Raw genomic sequence first — 22,549 nt, forward strand, 5'->3', positions numbered from 1 at the left:
CCCCCGCCCCCCGCCGCGGGGCCCAGAAGTCCACGGACGGCTTCCGGCCTCAAGCCCAGGAGAAGGCAGGTCGACCAGCCTCAGGCCCTTCACGCCTCGGGCTGAGCCGGCAGGGCTGCACAGACCCCGCCTCCGGGGAAATGCAGCTTCATTCGGACGGGAGGGTCGCAGGCGCCTTGTCCCACCTCCGGGTGGACGGCTTAGGGAGGGGGTCTCTCCGCTACAGGCCGTGCCGTTGCCTGACATCACTTCCGCGCGCCGCCGTAAACGTCAGTGTCGGGCGCGTACGGCGGCGGTGAGGATTGCAATTAAAGTTTGGTCTTGGTTGCCTTTTGCCAGCTATGGAGAGTGATTTCTATCTGCGTTACTATGTGGGTCACAAGGGCAAATTCGGCCACGAATTCCTGGAGTTTGAGTTCCGGCCGGACGGTGAGAGAAGCCTCCCCGCTCCCCGGGAGCGAGGACTAGGCCTGGGGGCGGGCTAGTGGGGAGGCCGGGGGTCCGGAATGTACGAGGAACTGGAGGAGGAAGGGACAGATGGCTGTGAGGCGCTGATTTGGAGGGAACGATCCTATGTCCTCTCCACTGGTTCTTTCTGTATGTGTGTAGGGACTTCTGTTTAGTGACGTTTTTGACCATAATGCTTCATTCAACAAACATTACTTGAGCGCCTATCTTGTGCCAGGTTCTGTTCCACATTCTGGGGTGCAGGAGTGAACGATGGACAGGCTTTCTCTTTCATGGAACTTGTATCCTCGTGCTGGGAGATAGTAAAAAAAAAAAAAAAATTCCAGATAGTGATGAGTGGTCAGAAAATAAAACAAAATGATGAAATAATTGCTGGTGGGCCGCTTTTAGAAAGGGTGGCCATTGCAAAACTCTCTGAAGAGCAGATGTTTGAACTGAGATCTAATTGCTAAGAAGGAGCCAGCCTTGTGAAGCTCAGGAAGAAGAGCATTCTAGGCAGGGAGAGAAACAAGTGTCAAGGCCGTAGGGCAGAGATGAGCTAGGCATGTTTCAGATGCCCAGTGTGGCTGAAGAGTACTGAACTCTGGGGAGGATAGTAGGAGATGATGTCGGATAAGTATGCAGGGGCCACACCATGTAGTCTTTATAGTTCATGGTAGAGTTTAGATTTTTTTTCTAAGTGCAGCAGGAAGCAATTGGAAAGTTTCAAGCAGAGATGTAATCTGTTCTTGAAAAAGTATTGTAACTATTACGTGCAGAACGGGCAAGAATGGCAACTACTTAATGGGAGACGGTTACAGTTGTTAAGACAAAAAGGATGTTGGTTGGGACTAGAGTGATAGTAAAAGTAGAGGGAAGGATTTAGGATACTGTTGGAGGCAGAACCAAAAGGACTGCCAATTGATAAGATTTGGGGCGTGGCCAGTATGGTGAAGGAAAAGGAGTCAAAGATGACAGAAAACTTCCAGTAAATGGGGGCACAAAGATGAACTGACAAGCCCCAATTGTAGAGAAAGTTTTGTTAACAATAGCAAGACAGTGTATTGGGTGTTGTGGTAGAAAGAAACAGAAGATTCTAGGAGCAGAAAGAAGGCACCTAACCTATCCTGAAGGGTCAAAGAAGGCTTCCTGTATAAAATGACACGGGGAAGGCGGGTGTGAGTCTTTAGGAATGTGTAGGAGTTGGTTAGGCAGATGAGTCAGGAAGGCATTTTGGACAGCATTAACAGCAAGGAGGCTGAAACCCCAAAAAGTGCATAGGATGTTTCAGGCAGAAACCAAGACAGTTGACCCTGGAACAACAAAGGTTTGAACTGCATGGGTCCCCTTATATGCAAATTTTTTTACAGAGTAAATACTATGGTACTACATGATCCACAGTTGGTTGAATCTCGGGTAAGGAACCGTAGATACCAAGGAACCGCAGATGCAGAGGGCTGGCTGACTCTTAAGTTATACTCGGATTTTCGACTTTGTAGAGGGTGGGCGCCCCTAACCCCCACATTGTTTAAGGGTCAACTGTAGTTTGATTAACTCCAGCTCTGTGAGAGAGGACTATTATAGGAGTGAGGCTGGAAAGGGGCTCAGCTTAACAGTAAGCCACGTTAAGGAATTTGGATTTTATCAAGAAGGCAGGGGGAAGCCATTGTCAGTATCAGAGTGTTAGAGTAACCTAGTCAGAGCCATCTGTTACTATATCACTTTATCCACTGTACGGAGAATGACCTGAAAGGAGAGAGACTTGAGGCAGAGAGACAGTGCAGTGAGGCATCAATTAATTTGGCTCTTTTTAGTGTGCCTTCTATAGGGAAATAATTATCTCCTCTATTTCCTTTTATCTTCTCCTTCATATCCACCCTATATACCCAAATTAGCCTGTTAGATGCACATATGCACAAAGGGCCTTGTATACCAAATATGCTCAATAATAAATCCACAGCTTTTCCATCATAAGGATAGATGGGAGTTTTTCACAGCCACATGTTAATATATGTAAAAAGTGTTTTACAGTTTTCAGAAATTTTCACCACTCTTGAGCCTTAGAAGGCCCTGGGTGCAGATGAGTTATCAATTACTCCTATTTTCAGCTGAGGACATTAACCTGCAGAGACATGATTTGCCAGTCACAAAAGCCTGTTCTTTTCTCACACCTGAGCTGGCTTTTGCAAGAATTGTAATTCATTGTCAGCTGTATTTTTGGCTAGGAGGCTATTTAATAGTGTCGACTGAAAAAAAAAAAAAACAAAACACAACCTAAAGATTGAGAATTATGTTTTATTCGGCAGAAATACTGAGGACTTAAGCCTGGGAGACAGGCTCTCAGATAGCTTTGGGGGACTGTTCCGAAGAGGTAAGGGATGAGCCAGGATATATAGGAGTTTGTGCAAAAAAAACAAAACAAAACCCAAAGACAAAAAAAAACAGGTAGTCAGAACATCAAAATATTACAATTAACTATTAATTAAAGAAATACCAGACAGCTCAAGTTAAAGAAGTTAGCACTTTCCTATGTAGAGGTTCTTGCTTGGCTGCTTGAGATCATTCCTTTGATATGCACCTTAAATATCTAGGGCCAGTATCCTGTTTCCCCCATCCTGAATCCCCTTAGGGTGCACCCGTGGGGAGGGAGCTGGGAGTGGTGTGGCTGGTGGCTTGATGGCGGCAACATCCTTTGTTTACTGATAAGGCAGGCTTTATTTATATGTTTTTATTATATATTGAATTTGTTTTTTGCCCCTCACAGGGAAATTGAGATACGCCAACAACAGCAATTACAAAAATGATGTCATGATCAGAAAAGAGGTAATGAATCCTCTGAGAGCCGTTTAGCCTTTTGTCCTGTTTTCGTTCTTTCTGTGAGTAGTATTGAAAGATAAAGAATAGGGAAGTATAGACATATCTGTAGATAGCTTCTAAAGTTTTTCTCAAATCTTCTTTTAGTTTATATTTTCTTTAACAATGCTGAATCGGTAAGGGGTAATCATTGAAGTCTTGCAAATCTTGGTTTGAACCCTGAATCTGCTACTTACTAACCTTGTGACCTTGGGCACACTTCCTGGTTGAACTTGATAAGTTTCAGTTGCTTAATCTGCAAAAACAGAAAACCCACCCCCCCACTAACTTAGTGTTTGATATATTCCCTGGTACCTAGCACTCAATAGAGCTCTTTTAATTTGCATTTGAATGGGGGAAAGGGAGCATGGGAAAGGAGTTAACATCACTGAATGCATGTTAGATGCCAGGCATGACACTAGGTATTACATCTGTGAGCTTATTTTAACCCTTACTGTAAGTCTCTGTGATGGGTGGTATTATATACCCTTTAAAGATAAGACAGTGAAGGCCCAGATATTAATTATGGGGCTTGTACAAAGTTAGACCTCCTAGTAAGAGATTGAGCAGGAATTCAGACCTATGCCTGCCTTTGTCGAGTCAGTGTGCTCCATTTTGGCATGATTTCTACCACACCATTAAGGTTTCATCAAAGTTATTCTTTTAACCACTTTGTCACATTTGAAAATGTCTTAACAGTCAGTATATTCTCATGCTATTGTATTTAATTAGCAATCAGTATTATGCTTACCCACACATGTCAGCATCCTCACAGTTTTTTTTAATGTGGACTAATATGTGAAATGTAAAAGACATATCTCTGCTCTTCAGAAGCATGTCATTTAGTTAAAATTAACCAGAGTTACTCACAGATCTTTTGTTTGGGGCTCAAGTGTGAGTTTTTTAGGTAGGCAAGGAGTAGGTCCACATGAACAGGATGTACCAAGAAACAGAAGCAACTAGTTGGGGGACTGAGGTGTAGTCATTGGGCACTTCTGACCCTGCCGTCCTCTTGGCATGCTGAGGTCAAGCCGGAATGTCTTCCCACTTACAGAGGTGCCAGAAGTAAGTTTTCATGAGTAGTCTTTTATTTTTCATCACTATCTGAGTCAGAATGCTGCTTAGCGATACAGTTTAAATTCTGTTTTTTAACTTGCTTTCAGGCTTATGTACATAGAAGTGTGATGGAGGAACTGAAGAGAATAATTGATGACAGTGAAATTACCAAAGAGGATGATGCTCTGTGGCCTCCTCCTGACCGAGTGGGCCGGCAGGTGGGTGTTTCGGCAACTATCCACCGTGCAGAAATCTTACAAATAAGATGAGGTTTACTGCTCTGCATGTGACACTGAATATACTCATGTATGGGTGTGCGATATGGAGCCCTACACAGAGCAGATTCCCAGCACGTTGGTCTAAGAAAGCACTAATCCCACACAGAGGATCGGGGAGAGCAGGTGGTGCTGCTCCCCACCTGGAGCCCAGCCCTTAATTTCCTCTTGTGATCCCTCCCTTGCTTCTCAGAGTACTTGCTGCCCATATTACTTACTGAGTAACGACTATGGACAAAACGTTGTGAGGATACAGAGATAAATAAAACATAGTTATTTCAACAATCTAATGGAAAATCATGCAGGCAACTAAGTATATCTGTTTAAATTCATGGCTTAGGTATTTATTCTGAAAACATTGTGGCAATTAAAAAATAAAAGCCACTGTCATATTTGACAGAATAGGAAAGGTTTTCTTTCCACTTTAATGCTGCTTTCCTAATCCAGACTTCTAATTGATTTCGTTGTTTCTTCTTTTGTCCTGTACAGCCCATTTTTTCCTTCCTGAAGCCAGAGTAATCTTTAAAAATGTAAATTGGTTTATTCCACTAATTTTAAACTCTCCAGTGGCTTCCCACTGCATTTAAAATAAAGTCCAAACTCCCACCTTACCTTCTACTGTTCTCACCATCTCACACTGTGTTCAGACCTCACCGGTCTTATTTCTGTTACTCAGATACACCTAGGTGGTTCTTAGTTTAGGACCTTTGCATTTCCTACATGCTGCCCGGAACATTCTATCCAAGACTGTCTTTATTATTGAGGTCTTCATATGTCACTTCTTCAGTGATTGATGTCTTGCCTGTCCATCCAATCTAAAATGCCTTTCCCCACCACTTAAAAAAAAATCTGGTTTTTGTCTTCATAGCATTTATCATTGTCTGAAATTGCCTTGTTTGATTTTCCTTATGCATCCCTCTTCCTCCTCCACTGCAACAGACGTACACATACACATGCATACTCCTTCAGTACAAGGACTTTACCTATTTTTTTCCACTGCTATATCTCTAGTGACTGAAATAGTGCCAGTGTATAGTAAAAGCTCAATAATAACTATATTTATTAAATTAATATGAAAACTCGTATAAGCTTATTCTAATTAACCTCAGAATGATGGGCCAACTCTTGAGGAAGAGTGAAAAAAATCTCATGAGATCTTAGTAATACTATATATACGTATTTTGCTTTAGGATTGATAAAATTTTCAGCTCCATTAGCTCATTCAACATTCACAATAGTCCTGTGAAGTGGGCAAGGCATACTCCTATATACCAGCAACAACCTACTGGATAGTGTAATTAAAAACAAAATCCCATTCATAACAGCAACAAAAGCTATACAGAACTTGGGAGTGAATTTAACAAGATACATAAAACTTATGGGAAAGGGCTTTACAGAAGGACATAAAAAGATGTATCATTTTTATGGATGGGAAGACTCAATATTATATTGATTTTCACCAAAATAATTTATAAATTCATTCCAATTCAGATCAAAATCACAACACAATTTTTCCTAAAACCTGATGGAGCCTCTAATTCATGGAAGATCAAAGGGGCAAGAGTAGCCAAGATAATTTTGAAGATTTCTTATAAAACTATAGTCATTTGTATGGTGACATTGCCTCAGGAATTGACCACTAAACCAATGGGACAGAATAGAGAACCCAGAAACATTAACCCATGAGTATACGGGAACTTGGAACAGTATATGACAGAGTTGAACTTTCAAATTAATAGAAAAAGGATGGACTGTTTAACAAAGTATACCAAGTTGATTGGCAATATATTTACAGAGTATTTTTTAATTAGACGATTTATAGAAATAAAGCAAAATTTTAAAACATGAAAGAAAATATAGACTGTCTTATTATTTCCGGGTAGAGAAGTTTTTTAAACTAGACTGTCTTATTATTTCCGGGTAGAGAAGTTTTTTAAACTCCTCAAGGGAAAAGATTAGTAAATTTGACTTCTTTAAATTTAAAACTTCTTTTTATCTAAAGATATCAAGATAAAATAGAAAGATAAGCCACAGGTTAGAGGAAGGTATTTGCAAAACATAACTGGCAAAGCATTTCAATCCAGAATATATAAAGAACTACAAATTAATAATAAAAAGGTAAACTAGTGGCAGAATGTGTAAGGGTTATGAATAGACAATTACAGAACTGGAAAAACAAGTGGGCAATAAATTTATGAAAACATTTACAGTTTTATTTGAAAAGTGAAAATGAGGACAACAGTGAAATACCATGTCAGACCTATTAGAATGGTCAAAAAAAAAAAAGGCACCAAATTTTAAAAAGGATATGAGAAAGAAAAGGGGGATTCATATATACTGGTGGAAACAACATTGCTACAACCATTTAGGGAACGATTTGTTAGTGTCTAGCAGAGCTGAAAATATGTTTTCTAGGAATTTCCTAGAGAGATTTTCACATATATACACAAGATGCATAGAAGGATATCTTTGCCACATGGTTTATAGAAACAAAAGTCTGCTTCAATAGGGAAATGAATATTCTAAAGCATTTAAAACTAATGGACTTGATCTACCTACAAAAACTTTGTTGAAAACAAAAAACAAAATAAATGAACAAGCCAAACAAAACCACATAGATAGAGAAATCAGAGTAGTGGTTACCAGAGGGAAGGGGCTGGGGGAGGTGGGGAGGGGGTGTTGCAAAATGGGTAAAGGGAATCAACTGTATGGTAACAGATGGAAACTAAATTCTGGGTGGTGGGCACACTAGTATTTACAGAAGTAGAAATATAATATTGTACACATGAAACTTTTAAACCAATTTTAACCCAATACAGGAATTCTCTGGTGGTCCAGTGGTTAGGACTCATTGCTTTCACTGCCATGGGCCCAGGTTCAATCCCTGGTCAGAGAACTAAGATCCCACAAGCTGCATGGTGTGGCCAAAAACAACAACAGCAACAAAAAAACAATGTTAACTCAATAAAAAACAAATTAACAAAAACCCTTGTTGAATGAAAAAAGCAAAAAGATATAGTACGATCATTTATGTAAAATTTTTAAAATATACTACCTAATATAAAATAATGATTGGAAAGAATACACCCCAACTTCTGGGGAGGCAGGAAGGAGAACAGAGTGGGAGGTGGGTCTAAACTCTAATATTTCTTAAAAAAATCTGACACAGATATGATAAAATATTAACATTTTCAAATCTGAGTGTTAAGAAGTAGAGCTCAATAGATTGTAAGTTTGGGACTTCCCTGGTGGTCCAGTGGTAAAGAATCCTCCTTCCAGTGCAGGGGATGCGGGTTCAATCCCTGGTCAGGGAAACTAAGATCCCACATGCTGCGGGGCAGCTAAAGCCACTATTAGAGAGAAGCCCACGTGCCTCAACGAAGGCAGAGCTCGAGCGCTGCAGCAGCAGATCCTGCATGCCTCAATGAAGATCCTACATGCCGCAACTAAGACCCAATTCAGCCCCCCAAAAATTAAATAAATAAATAAATAATAAATTTAAAAAAAATAGATTGTAAGTTCCACAAGGGCAGAGATGTTTGTTTGGTTTTGCTGATCTGTCCCATAGGCACTGCCCTCCAATTCCCCACCCAATAGATTTTTTTTTTTCAAGATTGTAGTACTTGTTTCACTCTTCAGAAATTCAGACCCAAGGGCATACAGCTAGTAAGTGACAAAGCTGGGATCTGCTCAGGGTCTGGAATTCTTTTACTTGTCCCATGTTGCCCAGAAAAGTTAGATTCTTGGTATTCGTGAAACAGATTTATACATGTTACTCCACACTGTTAACAATGAAAACTCCTATACAAAGCATGATGTAAATTCTTCTAAATGGTGGAGCCTCACACACACAACTTCCTCTAAGAGTATAAGCTACTCAAGGGCTAAACCAGTATTTATCTCATACCAATTATTTAGCTCTTTGTTTCCAGTGCCCAGTACAGTTTAGGGCTCAGATTGAACGGGTCTTGGGAATGTGGCCAACTGTATTATAGTTTATGTGATTTGGCACATGATGAACCCTTCTCCTGTGTGACTGATGAAAAATCCAATTCAAACTGACGTTTCATGTTTCTAGGAGCTTGAAATTGTCATTGGAGATGAACATATTTCTTTCACGACGTCAAAAATTGGTTCCCTTATTGATGTCAATCAATCCAAGTAAGTATCCATGATCCTTATATCCAGATGTGTCTGTTTTAGAGCAGGCTGATATGAAACCCTTAACCAGATTGGGACCATTATGGTAAGATCTGGTACAAATGTAAGACAGAATTGGTCAGCTTTGTCCCCCTCAATAGAGAGACTCCAAATTATATATTTTCAAGGGCTTGCTCCTTTTGCTTTTGGTGTTTTAGTCAATCATTGCTAATAAGAGCTTCTCAGTGACACACACACAGAGTAATGCCATAAGAGCAGCCAAAGTGGGTAAGAATCTGGCCAGAACAGAAATGAAACACAAAAACACAAGTGCTGGAAATAAACTGTAGAATCAATGAGTCTGAACACCTTCCTCCGTGTTGGCTATTCTGATAGCACATCTTAAAGCCTGACTTTAGTGAAACTTGAAATTATTCAGAATATAAGTTTAAAAATTCATTTTGTCAGTAGGGTAAAATATAAAGTTGAGACATGAATCTACATGCCACAAAGAATCCTTAGAATTTGGCAACCTCTTTGGCTCTTGTGCTTTGAGGATTTGGGGTTAGATATGGCTCACTTTTAGTACATGTTAGGCATAACTGTCCTCCTGTGAACAGTCTTGTTCTTACCCAGTTATGCTGTAGTAATCTTCAGCCTCTTGGTCCTGCTTAGTACTACTTCAAAAATAAGTTTTCCTAATTCTGAAAGTAATACATGCTCATTGTTGAAAATATAGGAAATACAGAAAAGTAGAAAGGTGAAAATAGCCCGTAAACTTATCAATTAGATAACCATTAATCTTAAAGTATTTCTTGTCTTTTTCCTGTGCTTTAAAAAATATATATAGTCTTTTAAAGCACAAAAAATGTAATTGAGATCAACAGTCTGTTACTTTAATTATGATTTTTTCCCACTTAATATAAGCATTTCCTCATTAAGAAGAAACCTTAACATTTTAAATTACCTCATAATATTACATTTTAATATATAGCACATAGGCTTTTTCTTTTTGGACACTGGGTTGTTTTCAAAGTTTTAATTCTGTAAATACCTCTATGAGGAATATCCTGGTACATAAATAATCTGGGTTAGTAAATGGTATTTTTTTGCTGAGTTTTCTCAGCTTTTTAAACATTTTTTTCTTCTTGCATTATAGGGATCCAGAAGGCTTACGAGTATTTTATTATCTTGTCCAGGACCTGAAGTGTTTGGTCTTCAGTCTTATTGGATTACACTTCAAGATCAAGCCAATCTAGATTGAATATTTGTGTGGACACAAGGGGGGTGGGAGTGCTGCTTTTAATTACCATTATCAAGACATTTTTGTGTATATCAGGGCAGGATTTTTTTTTATAAACTAGAAATGATTGTCTTTAATAAATACGTAACAAAATGCAATTTTTATTATAAAGACCCGAACATGTGCACTCTTCTCAATTACTTTTTAACACTAACATGCTATGTGAAGTATTGCCAAAAATCTAATCAACTCTATACATATACCTACCAGTTTACAGGAAGTAAAAGAATAGAGAAACATGCTAATAAATACAGTGGAAATCCAATCAATATCCTTGTCCTGGGAAACTCCAGGACAAGGGATCTGATTTCTTCAAAAAATAAGCTGCAAACATAAAATAAATGGAGATGGAGTGAGAACCTATAAAAGGAGATTTGAGAGACACACAATCAATACAACATTTGAACCCTATTTGGATCATGATTCAGGAAATGTAAAATTGACATCATTAAGGAAATTTGAACATGATATTTGGTATTAATGAAGTATTGTTAATTTTTTAGATGTGAAATAGTATTGTGGTTGGTATTTTGGGTTTTGTTGTTTTCATCCAGCTTAATAACTGAGGTTGGGGGTTTTAAAATCACCTTTATAGATATATCTGAAGCTACTTCAGTATGGGAGGAAATATTTGGTTTAATACATTATAAGGGATAAAATGCCTGGTCTCAAAATTTTTCCAATAATTCATTTTAAAATCAGAATACCAGCGGCCATTAAGAAGCAACCTAGTTGTTGTAGATAGTGTGGGGATTTTTTCAGCAGGTAAATCTGTAGGAACTTTTTCTTGCTGCTAAATTGCATGGCTTCCTTAATGAGGCAAATTGCTGACTGAACAGACAGTGGGCGCTGAAAGGAACTAGGTCTTGATAAATCTCATTTGACTGAGGGGAGGTGATTAGGCTGAGCTCAACATCCCTCAAGACAGGCCAACTTGGAACAGGTCCCAAGTCTGGTGACTCCTAGGCAAGTGTTCCTCCACAACACACACACACACTGTGCCTCCTTCAAAGATTACAGGGCAACAAGTTAGGTGCAGATCTGGGACCTGAGATGTCAGGCTTCCTGGCTATAGTGCACCCTCTGCTACAGAAGGGTACCTGGCAATCAGGTAAATTCGTGGCAAAGTAGACATCCGAAAAGGGTCACTCCAAATTTTAAAGAAACGACCTCAGGAAGCTGTAAAAGCCTCAAACAGGCTGTTCCTTATAATGCTCACAGCTTCTTTATGGTCTCAGCTGTACCCTGCACAAGAGCACAGGTTCAGTAAATGTATGACAGAAAATAAACCAGGAACTCAGAGAAGAGCCAGCTGAAAGGGAGTGTCCAGTCTTGGCGACCACAATGAGGACATGTGCACGAGCCAACCCCCTGAAAGGTCCCCTGGGGGAAGGAGGAAGGAGCAGTTTAAAGATGAAAAAGGTCCCGTCTCTCAAACCTACGAAGCCGGCCCTGGGCTGGGTGAACATGATCTAAGAAGCCTCCAAGGGCAGGCAGGGACCAAGCGCGAGGTTGGGTGAGGGAAGGCAGAGTCTGAAGGGCAGGAAGCGGACCCCGCAGAGGTTTCGGGCAGGACTGTCTTGTTTGCTGCGGTATTCCTCAGACTAGCATGGCGTTCAGTAAATATCTGGAATTACCGATTGCTGGAGGCAGCCTTCGCGGGTCTGAGCACCGGCTAGTTGCGGACTCAGCATACCTCCACAAGACCACTTTGCCTGGGAGAAAAAGCCAGGTGTGCGGGGGTAGCCCCGGCGCGCTGAGACCCGCCCCGCGCCCCGCCCAGAGCCGCAGCGAGGGTGCGCATGCGGCGCCCGCCGTTTACGACGGGCCGGAAAGCAGTGGCCGCAGCCAGCGCCGGCTGAGCCGGGTCGCTATGGGGGTAAGCGGAGGCGAGCTGCTGCTGGGGCAGAGGCCGGGAGGTGGCGAGAACCTGGGAGGCAGGAGGTCGCACCAGGAGGGAAGGAGGGGAGTGGGCTCCCGCTGAGAAGGAGCGGGGAGGCACAGCTCGTGCCGGGAGGGGAGGAGAGGGGCGGGGCCGGGCAGGGGCTAGGCGCGGGGCTGCCCGGGCGCTGTTGACGCCGTCGCCCTGGCTCTCCTCCTCTTAGAAAATTGCGCTGCAGCTCAAAGCCACGCTGGAGAATGTCACCAACCTCCGGCCAGTGGGCGAGGACTTCCGGTGGTACCTGAAGGTAAGGCTGTGGTGGGGGCGCCAGGGCCGCGTAAAGGTTTCCCACCCTGATCTCAGTGGTGAACGGGAGCTTTCTCTCCAGCTAGATGAGAAATGCTTATTAAATGTTTTCTTTTCTTCTGGGTAGAATTTTATGTTTGCTTTTTTAAGTTTATTGGTCAATTCTTTTTAAAAAATTTTATTTATTGGCTGCGTTGGGTCTTCGTTGCGGTGCGCAGTCTTCTCATTGCGGTGGCTTCTCTTGTTGCAGAGCACGGGCTCTAGGTGTGTGGGCTCAGTAGCTGTGGTACGCGGGCTTAGTTGTTCCCCGGCATGTGGGATCTTCCCGGACCAGGGCTCGAACCCGTGCCCCCTGCATTGGCAGGAGGATTCTTAACCACTGCGCCACCAGGGAAGCCCTACTGGTTAATTCTTAATTGGCAGTATCTTGAAATATCTTTTGTAATTTTTTCCTCTGTAACATATTTCATGGTATGTAAACAAACACTAAACGAAAGGCTACTTGAAGGGATCTTGTGATGATTTAGTAAGAATAATTTCACCTTCTCTTTTGTTGTTTAGGTTTTATTTACTGTGAAATCATTTAATTTTGTGCATGGCTCCATTCTTAATTCCCCATCCTGTATTGGTAAATCTGGTACTCTAGTGGGATGGTATACAGAGGTCCTCTTCTTAACTGAGCAGTTTGAGGTCCTTTACTCTCCCAGATCCCGGAGCTTCTGATCTGTTTTCCTTTTAGTCTAAATCCCAGAATCCTTCAGTACCTGACAAAAGCCCTATCTTTCAGGAAGCATTCTGCCCACCTTTATTTCCAAATATTTTGAAGCCCGAGTGCCAGGGCTTATTTGAGGAGTTGATGTTTCCTGGCTTCAAAAAGCAGAGTCTAGAGAAGGAGACAAAGAAGGAGTAGCAACAGAGTGATAAATACTTTTACCAGGAACCTACAGGGCCTGTAAGGACACACAGGAAGCTCCTAACTCAACGGGGGGGGGGGGGGGGGGACGGGACGACTTTGAAGCCGTTTCTGTACTACTTGAGCCTTGAATCCCTAGCCAGACTGGGGACTTCTTAGAGGAGGATGAGCAAGCCAACACGAGAAACACTTTGCCCAGAGAGAAGTCTGGTTATGTCCTTAGTGGGGCTGGTCATAAGGATGAGGTAAGATTGCTGACAAGATGATGAGCCTGCCCACCTCACACTGTTCTTACCCTTCCCTCAGCATCTGCCCAACTGAGCCAACTTCTTTACTAATACTCTTTTTCCCCCTCCCCAAGATGAAATGTGGCAACTGTGGTGAGATTTCAGAGAAGTGGCAGTACATTCGGCTGATGGTAACTGCTCCCCCCACCACTGTACCCATATACAGACACACATAGGCCTCTGGGCAGGGATATGTGGCCCTCACCTCCCCGGCCTTTGGACCCCACTTTTTGTGGTTTGGGAGGGCAGGCAGAGTGTGATCAACTGGGAACAATGGGCTTTGGGATGTGAGGCAGAGTTCAAAATCAAGGGAAAGTCCTTTCCTCGTTCTCAAGAAGCCTTCCCAGGATTCTTGTCCTAGCAAGTTGCTCACCCTGTCTGGGTCTTGGTAGATATAGATGGTGTGTATTTAAATATTGTTATAATATTAATTGATAATAAGTGGTAGGACTGGGTCTCCTGGGGACCCTTACATCTGACTGATATGTGACTGGAGGTTCTGTTTACTGCTTGCCAGGACAACGTGGCACTGAAGGGAGGCCGTGGCAGTGCCTCCATGGTCCAGAAGTGCAAGCTGTGTTCAAGGGAAAACTCCATTGGTAGGTAGGCCATGGATATTGACTGACCTCTGCCAGGCTGGCCATCGGCTTTGTGGTGCCAGACCGAAAGCATGCTCATGTTACCTGTGGGTGGACCCAGGCCTGAGGTATCCAAGCTTCTGCCGTAGACTCTTGCCCAGAGCCACATCTGGGTACCTGGGTGGGGCTGGGATATGGACTTAAATCGACTTTGTCTTCTCTTTTACATTTCAGAGATTTTGAGCAGCACCATCAAACCTTACAATGTAAGTTTCCTGCTGCAGTGGCAGGCATGGTGGGATCAGATCCAAGCCGGGAACTAGGAGGCCTGGGTTCTTGAGTTATATCTGCACCAGAGTGACCCACATGGAACTGATGGACTTCATGTGCTTACTTGTTCGTTCATTCACTCAGTCATTCATTCGCTGTCAGTCATTCATTCACCTTACCCTGACTGAGTGCTCGGCAGGAAAAAGACTCGTAACTAGGCTATTGTAAGTGTTGGGCTGTGGGAGCCTAGGGGACCTCTGACCCAACCTGGCCACTCCGTTTCCATCACTGGGAACACTTGCCTTGTCTACATCTTGGAGGGCTAGTGAGCCTTCTCTGAATCCATGGATGAGACAGTGCATCCATCCTTGATATTTGATTTTATTAAGTATTTATACGTTACTGCATTAACAGATTAGTCCAAAGGTGAGGGAGGGAGTGTATGCTTTGGGTCTGTGTCTTCATCCATTCCTACTTGGTATTTTTGAAAAATGTCTGATTTATGCCAAATTCTCAGCTTTGTCCTGAAGTTAAAGGGAAAAATCACACAAGGACTTGCACTCAAGTAAATCATAATCTAGTGCAAGAGACAGACCAGCGAACAAAAACCAGTCCAGGGCCAGACACAAGGTTGGTGTGCAGGAAGCATTTCTACAGTAAATGACAGGATGAGAATGAATGTGTGGGTGTGTCCTTGGGGTCTGTGGGCCCAGGGGTCAGGGAGGCATGAATTTCCTGGCTGTGCCACCCCCCTCGGTGTGCCTCCTCCACATGCATATCCCACTTCAAAGGCTTTAAGTCAGCCCCTGCCTTGACAGCATGGCGGATGGTTAGCAAAGGGCCACAGCGAAGTGTACTGGGGCCTTTTGGATGACCTGGAAACCTTACAGGTTAACATTCTTCATAGTTTTTATTTTGATAATTTTATCTACCATTCATTGAGCATAGTATCGGGTCCTATACTGGGCAATTTACACCTAGTTCAGGTTCTCATAATAAACCTGTAGTGGTTTCCTCAGCTCCAGCTGACGATCTTAGGCCCAGAGGAAAAGAGAGGCAGAACTGTGTGTGAGCTCACATCCAGGCACTCTGACCCCAGAGCCCACATCCAGGAAGATCTCGTGGCAAGCAGGTGTCAAGGCAGCCTTCTTCCAGAACGGGATGAGTTGCCCCTGAGTTCCATTCTGGGCTCTCAGGGGCTGTGGAGTCAACCTGAGGGCACAGTTAGACCTACCTCCTCAACACACTTCCTTTCTAGGCCGAAGACAACGAGAAGTTCAAGACGATAGTGGAGTTTGAGTGCCGAGGACTTGAACCGGTCGATTTCCAGCCCCAGGTGCATGTCTTCCTGGGGAACCTGTATCTTTGGGGAGGGCGTATAGGAAGTGACAGTAGAACTGTGCTTCCTACAGAGACCGTGGACTAGGAATTCTCATTTCTAAGAATAACAGTTGTTATTTGTTAAGCATCTAATATATGTTGGGCACCAGGCTTGTCACTTTTAATGTTACCTACCTTAATCCTCACAGTAACTCTGTGAAGTTATACATCCTATTTTTCAGATGAGAAAAGAACTTCAGAGATTTTGCCACTTGCCCAGGGTGATGCAGTTAGTAAGCAATGGAGCTGTAATTTGAACCCACATCTATCCGACTCCAGAGCCAGTGCTCAGGCCACTTTATTTGTGTAGCATTTTCACCTCACAACCCTGTGAAGTAGGCAGAAGAGAGAGTATTGTCATCCCCGTTTCATAAGTAAGAAAACTGAGGTCAGAGAGGGAAGTGACACGCCCAGATGTTTCAGAAAATCAAGGGTAATGGACGGGTTTACCCCACACCTCCTGCCTTCTGGGCCAGGGCTCCAATTTGGAGAAACCACTCTAGTCCCAGGGCAGCTGCCAGGGCATGGAAGCTCAGTAGTTATTCCAGAACAGTAGCCCAACTGTATTTCTGTCTTCCCATGCCAGAGGTGTTGTGAGAAAGGCCAGTTCCCTGACCAGGCCCCACAGGCCAGACCAGTGCCTCCGTTCCCCTAGATTAACCGCTGCCTTCCTGTCACCTGCAGGCCGGCTTTGCTGCTGAGGGTCTGGAATCCGGGACAGTCTTCAGTGACATTAATCTGCAGGAAAAGGTACGAGACTTGGGGGCCTTGCAGGGAGCTCTAGGGCACCTGGTGGGAATAACCCTTTTGGTGAACAAGGCTCTTCAGTGGGAAGCCGACTCCACACTTCCGTGCTTTTTGTTGGTGATTTTGGTGTTTACGATAGCCCCAAGTGTAGTGCTAAAGCGTTGCCTAGTGTTCACACGCAGGAAAGCTGGGTGTGCCTTACAGAGAAGATACATGTTAGACAAGCTTGTTCAGGTGTGAGATACAGCACTGTTGGCTGTGAGTTCAGTATTAGTGAATCAGCTATATATATATATACATATATATATATATATGTATATATATATATGTATGTATGTTAAATAAGGTGTTTTTAAACAGAATCATATGCTCCCAGGAACCTAACCCTGTTATTTCCCCTGGGAGCAGTGATTCAGTATTCACTAATACAGTGTTTGTGGGGACTTTGTAGAACGTAACTACTGTGAATACCAAGAATCAACTGGACATGTTACTGCCTTGCAGATAAGGAAGGCTTGTGGTCAGGCCTCAGAGGAAGGAAGAACAAAATCATTCAGTTTGCATAGCACCTAATAACAGTAATTGGATTTACTGAGCTCTCATATGTGCCTGGCCCTAGGCTAAATACTTTTACATGTGTTAACTCTTGATTCTTTCAACATTCAGTGTAAAATCTACTTCTGTCCTCTTTTTTTTAAAATAGAGGACAGAACGAAGGCTCAGAGAAGTTAGTGACTTGCCCAAAATCACAAAGCTAGAAGAGTAGGAATTCAGGCCCGAGCAGTCTGGCTCTGTCCTGGGTCTGACGTGTTCCTGAAGATTGAGCCGGAGCCTGAGCTGGGCCTTTTAAGTCCTAGTCCTCCACTCCCCATGCTGTCCAGGCTGCCTCGTGAGGCTAACACTGCCATTTTTTCCCACAGGACTGGACTGACTATGACGAAAAGGCTCAGGAGTCTGTGGGAATCTACGAGGTCACCCACCAGTTTGTGAAGTCCTGAACCCTCTTCCTGCACACTTGCCTCTTAAGAACTGAAAAGGGACAACGTGCCCTAAGCAGCACAGTGCAGAGGCTGGTGCCCTCACGTCTCGCCTCCTGGCAGCTGCCCAGGCCCTCACAGCCTGCGTGCTGGGCTGTCACAGCGTCCTGAGCCCTACCAATAAAGCCCCCGTTTGTGCTACACTGGTGGATGAACAACCGCTCTACTCCCTCCGCTCCCCTTCATGTTGGAGGGCTTTGATGGCTTCTTGGCACCTTCCCACAGTACAGAATCTTAGCCTGATCCAATTTGCAAAATAGGAACACAGAGCTCCTAAGGGCTCTCAAGCTCTTGGGGAGAGCACAGGCCACCCCAGGGGACCAGAGGTGTCAAACTCATTGGTACAGAGGGCAGCGGAGCCTGCGGAATGATGTCATGAGCCAGAACGTCACGTTGACCACCTTGGCTCTTGGGTAAACCCAGGCAACTCTGTTCATTGGTGTCACTGCATATTCCAGGGACAGAAGGGACTTTGGAGGCCAGCAGTTCCATCCTGGCATGAATGTTCTCTCTCCGATCCCTGCCAGATGGTCCTCAGGTCTTTGCTCACTTGCTGTGATGGGGCAATCCCTCTCACCAAGGGAATCCCTATGAAAGTTCTTCCTTATGCTGAGTCAGCCTCTATGCTTCCTTTAGCTCCTCCAGATGGTCCTGGTTTGTCCCCTTTGTGGTCACACTTCTGTGTTCTTCTGCCCCTGGACAGCCCTGTGGAGGTGTGACGACAACAGTCCCGGCCTCTGTGTCTCGTGGGCCTGGATCCCTGGGTCTAAAGAGCCTCTTACAGTGGATAGAGTTGTTCAGTGCACAGTTAAGTCATGAGGGCAAGCGCACGTCTTCATACCGGTGACTCCACCATTCGGAAAACCTGTCACGAGAGACCTTATTCCTCTCCAGTGTTCTGCTGCAGCCTGGAATTCTTTGGAAGAATTACTACCTTCATTTTCTGAGTGGCCCTCTGGGAAAGAGTCTGCCCACTCCGAGGCTGGCTGTGGAGCTCTAGGAAGGGGCTCCTCAGAGGCAGGTAAAGCTGGCCATGGCCAAGGGTGGGGAAGAGATGCCTGCCCTGTCCCCTCTCCAGTCTGGCAGCTGTCACGTGTCCTCTAGGTCCCCTGTGTTCCCGGCCCCTGGGCCTGTGCTTTCTGCACCTGACAGAGCAGGGCTTCTTTGGCCTCCCTCGGCCAGCAGCTCCACCAGCCCCCACCGACTAGAACGGTCCATTGCCTGGCCTGAAAGCAAACAAGGGAGCGTCGGGCTGGATAAACAGGCTTTCTGGGTTTTAGTCTCCATACTAGCCAGTATGTGTTATAAAGGCAAGCACTAAAAGGATCTCAAGGTTTTCTTTATATTGTAAATTATTTTCTCATCTTGTAGGGAGTAGAGGAACCCAAGTAATCAGTAACAGATGGAACATAGATTATGTCAACAGATGCAGAAAAAGTATTCGGTAAGATTCAGCAACAAACCATAGAGATGCTTAGCAAACTAGGAACATAAAGGAACTCCCCTTACCTCACAAAGGATATCTACAGGAAACCCGGAGCAAATGAAATGTTTGAAGCACTCCATTCACGGCTGGGGTGAGATGAGGATATCCTGGATCACTATTCATCACTGTCCCTACACTGCCCCTGCCGCAGCACTTAGACTGAAAAGAAAGTAAGGTGCAAGGACTAAAAAGGAAGAAATAACTCACTTTTCACAGATTTTGATTTTCCACTTAGTGAATCCAAAAGCATCAGGTGCTGGATTTAAGATCAATATACAGAAATGAAATGCATTTCAGTACACTGGCAACATGTAAAACACAATTCAAGAGAAAATACCATTTACAATAGGAACAGCAACCAAAAACATACCCCCAAAGGTAACTGGAAATTAAGTCTATCAAAGATGTTTCATGACCAATAAATTGGTCAAAATGGCAGAGTAGAAAGACCCTTAGCTCACCTCCTCTCACGAGCACACAAAGATCACAACTGTTTGTAGAACAACCATCAATGAAAAATATGGGAACCTCCTGGAAAAGATCTACAACTAAAAATATAAAGAAGGAACCACACGAGATGGGTAGGAGAGGCAGGCTTATGATACAGTCAAGTCCTGTACCCCCAGCTGGATGACCCACAAATGAGGGTAATTATATTGCAGAGGATCTTCCCACAGGAGTTCCTGTACTGGGAAGAAGAGCCCACAGAGCAATTGGCCTTGAAGGCCAGAGGGGCTTGGTTTCAGGAGTCCCACAAAACTGGGGAAAGAAGAAACTTAAAGGGCACACAAAAACCTCACATGCTCTGGAACTCAGGGTAAAAGCACTAATTTGATAGAAGCCTGGGCCAGACCTACCTGCTGGTCTTGGAGAGTCTCCTGCGGGGGGGGGGGGGGGGGGCGACTGTGGCTCCGCTGGGGACATAGACACTGGTGGTAGCCACTCTTGGGAGCTGCTTCTACCGCATGGCCCCTGGCGCTGGTGGGCACCACTGTGGGTCCCGTCCTCTGGCTCATTAGCACCAAGACCTGACCCCATACAACAGCCTCTAGGCACTGGGGCTGGGATGCCTCAGGCCAAGCAACTAACTGGGTGGGGACACAGTCCCTCCTGTCAGCACACAAGCTAAAGACCTCATGAGCCCAGAGCCACCTCTGGACACTGCCCTGCCCACCAGAGGGCCCAGGGCCCAGCTCCACCCACCAGTGGGTAGGCACCAGTCCCAGAACCCCCTGGGCCCCAACCCTGCCCTCCATGAAGTCTGCTCTAACCTTTGGACCAGCCTCACCCACAAGAGGACAGACATGAGAGGCAAGAAATCCGCAATCCCACAGCCTGCTGACCCAGTCGGCCCACAGCAGGCTCCCCTGGGACCAGCTGGGCCCTGGCCATGCCCACTAGCAAGCCAACAAAGCTTTGGGACACCCCATACTCCACCCATGTCAGGAATCTCCCTTCCCCCACCCCCGAAGTGATACAACACCAGCTCTGGGATCCTGGGGCCCTGCAAACATACTCCAGAACCCAGCTCTGCCTGCCAGTAGTCTGACACTATCCTCAGGACCTGGCTTCGCCCACCAGTGGGCAGACTACAATCCTGGAGTCTTCTGGATCATGGCTCTACCCACTAGTGAGCCAGTACTAGTCCCAGGGCCGCCTGGGGTTGTGCAGTCAGCTGCCTCGTGACAGCCCTGCCAACCAACAGCCAGCAGCCTCTGCGCAAGGTGGGGCCTGGCAACCAACTGGACTGGGGACTACCCAAGCCTAGCAGACTGCCCACATAGCCTGCCAAACAGAAAGACCCATGCAGCCCTCATGGGGGAAACCCTAGAGCATATAGCTTGGGGACAAGAGGGGAGTGGGGTGCTGGGACACAAAGGACATCTATAAAAGGCCACTTCTCCAAGGTCAGGAAACAACTAACCTACACGATACATAAAAATACAAACAGCAATTTAAGCAAAGTAAGGCAACAGAAGAACATGTTCCAGATGAAGGACCAAGGTAAAAGCTAAGAAGAAGAACTAAGTGAAGTGGAGAGCGCCGATCTACCCAAGAAAGAGTTCAGGATAGTCATCATAAATATGATCAAAGAACTCGGGAGAAGAATGGATGCACAGAGCAAAAGTTAGAAGTTTTTAACAAAGAGTTAGAAAATATAAAGAACCAAACAGAGATGAAAAATACAATAACTGAAATGAAACATACACCAAGGGGAATCAAAAGTAGACCAAATGATGCAGAGGAACAGATCAGTGAGCTGGAAGACAGGGTAGTGGAAATCACTGATGCTAAAAGGAAAAAGAAAACAGAATGAAAAGAAATGAGGACAGTTTTAAGAGACCTCTGGGACAACATCAAGCATACTAACATTCACATTACAGGAGTCCCAGAAGGAGAAGACAGAGAGAAAGGGGGCAGAGAACACATTTGAAGAGATAATAGCTGAAAACTTCCCTAATCTGGGAAAGGAAACAGTCATCCAAGTCCAGGAAGCACAGAGAGTCCCATACAGGATTAACCCAAAGAAGAACATACCAAGACACACTGTAATTAAAATGGCAAAAATTAAAGATAAAGAGAGACTATTCCAAGCAGAAAGGGGAAAGCAAAAAGAAAGGAATAACATACCTGGGAATTCCCATAAGTCTATCAGCTGACTTTTCAGCAGAAACTCTGCAAGCCAGAAGGGAGCAACATGATACATTTAAAGTGATGAAAGGGAAAAATCCTGCAACCAAGAATACTGTACCCAGCAAGGCTCTCATTCAGATTTTATGGGGAGATCAAAAGCAAAAGTTCAGAAACACCAAACCAGCTTTACAAGAAATGTTATAGGAACTCTAAGTGAAAAAGAGAAGGCCACAAATAGAAACATGAAAATTACGAAAGGAAAAAGCTCACCAGTAAAGGCAAATATACTATAAATGTAGGAAATCATCCGCACACAAAGCCAGTAGGCAGGTTAAAAGAAAAAAGTGGCAAAATCATCTATATCCACAATAAGTAGTTAAGGGATACACAAAACAATTAGATGTAAAATATGATGTCAAAGACAGTCATCACAATAGGAGGAAAGTACAAATGCAGGGGTATTAAAATTCATTTGAAATTAAGAGATCAGCAACTAAAAACAATCACGTATACATAAAGATTGCTATGTATAAACCTCATGGTAACCACAAACCAAAAATCTATAACAGATACACACACAAAAAAGAACAAGGAAAAAAATGAAATTTTGCCGTTTGCAACAACATGGATGGACTTGGGTATTGTGCTTAGTGAAGTAAGTCAAAGAGAAAGACAAGTACTATATGATATCACTTATACAAGGAATTTTAAAAATAAAACAAACTAGTTTAACAAAAAAGAAACTAGAATTTAACAAAAAAGAAACAGATTCACAGATATAGAAAACAAACTAATTGGTTACCAGTGGGGAGAGGGAAAGGGGGAGGGACAAGATGGGGTAGGGGATTAAGATGTACAAACTAGCATATATAAAATAAGCTACAAGGACGTATTGTACAGCACAGGGAATAGAGCCACAATCTAGTAATGGAGACAGCTGCAGAAACTGAAAAGC

The 22,549-nt window shown here is 44.0% G+C and overlaps 2 protein-coding genes across 2 annotated transcripts; both read left to right on the top strand.

The window, feature by feature from the left end:
• Nucleotides 1–268: 268 nt before the first annotated feature.
• On the top strand, nt 269–10,183 carry MAGOH (mago homolog, exon junction complex subunit). The gene is made up of 5 exons (XM_082661545.1): nt 269–429; nt 3,212–3,270; nt 4,464–4,574; nt 8,710–8,792; nt 9,931–10,183. The coding sequence occupies exons 1-5, from the start codon at nt 342–344 to the stop codon at nt 10,028–10,030; spliced, it is 441 nt and encodes a 146-aa protein (XP_082517671.1). The 5' UTR covers nt 269–341; the 3' UTR covers nt 10,031–10,183.
• Nucleotides 10,184–11,901: 1,718 nt separating this feature from the next.
• CZIB (CXXC motif containing zinc binding protein) lies at nt 11,902–17,613 on the top strand. The gene is made up of 8 exons (XM_082677276.1): nt 11,902–11,953; nt 12,180–12,263; nt 13,537–13,593; nt 13,980–14,061; nt 14,275–14,306; nt 15,569–15,646; nt 16,375–16,440; nt 17,358–17,613. Exons 1-8 carry the CDS (start codon nt 11,948–11,950, stop codon nt 17,433–17,435), a joined length of 483 nt encoding a protein of 160 aa, XP_082533402.1. The 5' UTR covers nt 11,902–11,947; the 3' UTR covers nt 17,436–17,613.
• Nucleotides 17,614–22,549: the final 4,936 nt, after the last annotated feature.

This window comes from Grampus griseus (assembly GCF_964374135.1).
Source record: "Grampus griseus genome assembly, chromosome: 1".
Lineage (NCBI taxonomy): Eukaryota > Metazoa > Chordata > Mammalia > Artiodactyla > Delphinidae > Grampus > Grampus griseus.

Excerpts from the sequence above, each read along its gene's own strand:
- MAGOH (XM_082661545.1), top strand. The coding sequence starts at position 342 with ATGGAGAGTGATTTCTATCTGCGTTACTATGTGGGTCACAAGGGCAAA. Across the intron at positions 430-3,211 it reads GTTTGAGTTCCGGCCGGACG|GGAAATTGAGATACGCCAAC; the intron begins GTGAGAGAAGCC and ends TGCCCCTCACAG. Across the intron at positions 8,793-9,930 it reads ATTGATGTCAATCAATCCAA|GGATCCAGAAGGCTTACGAG; the intron begins GTAAGTATCCAT and ends CTTGCATTATAG.
- CZIB (XM_082677276.1), top strand. Across the intron at positions 13,594-13,979 it reads GGCAGTACATTCGGCTGATG|GACAACGTGGCACTGAAGGG; the intron begins GTAACTGCTCCC and ends ACTGCTTGCCAG. Across the intron at positions 16,441-17,357 it reads ACATTAATCTGCAGGAAAAG|GACTGGACTGACTATGACGA; the intron begins GTACGAGACTTG and ends TTTTTCCCACAG.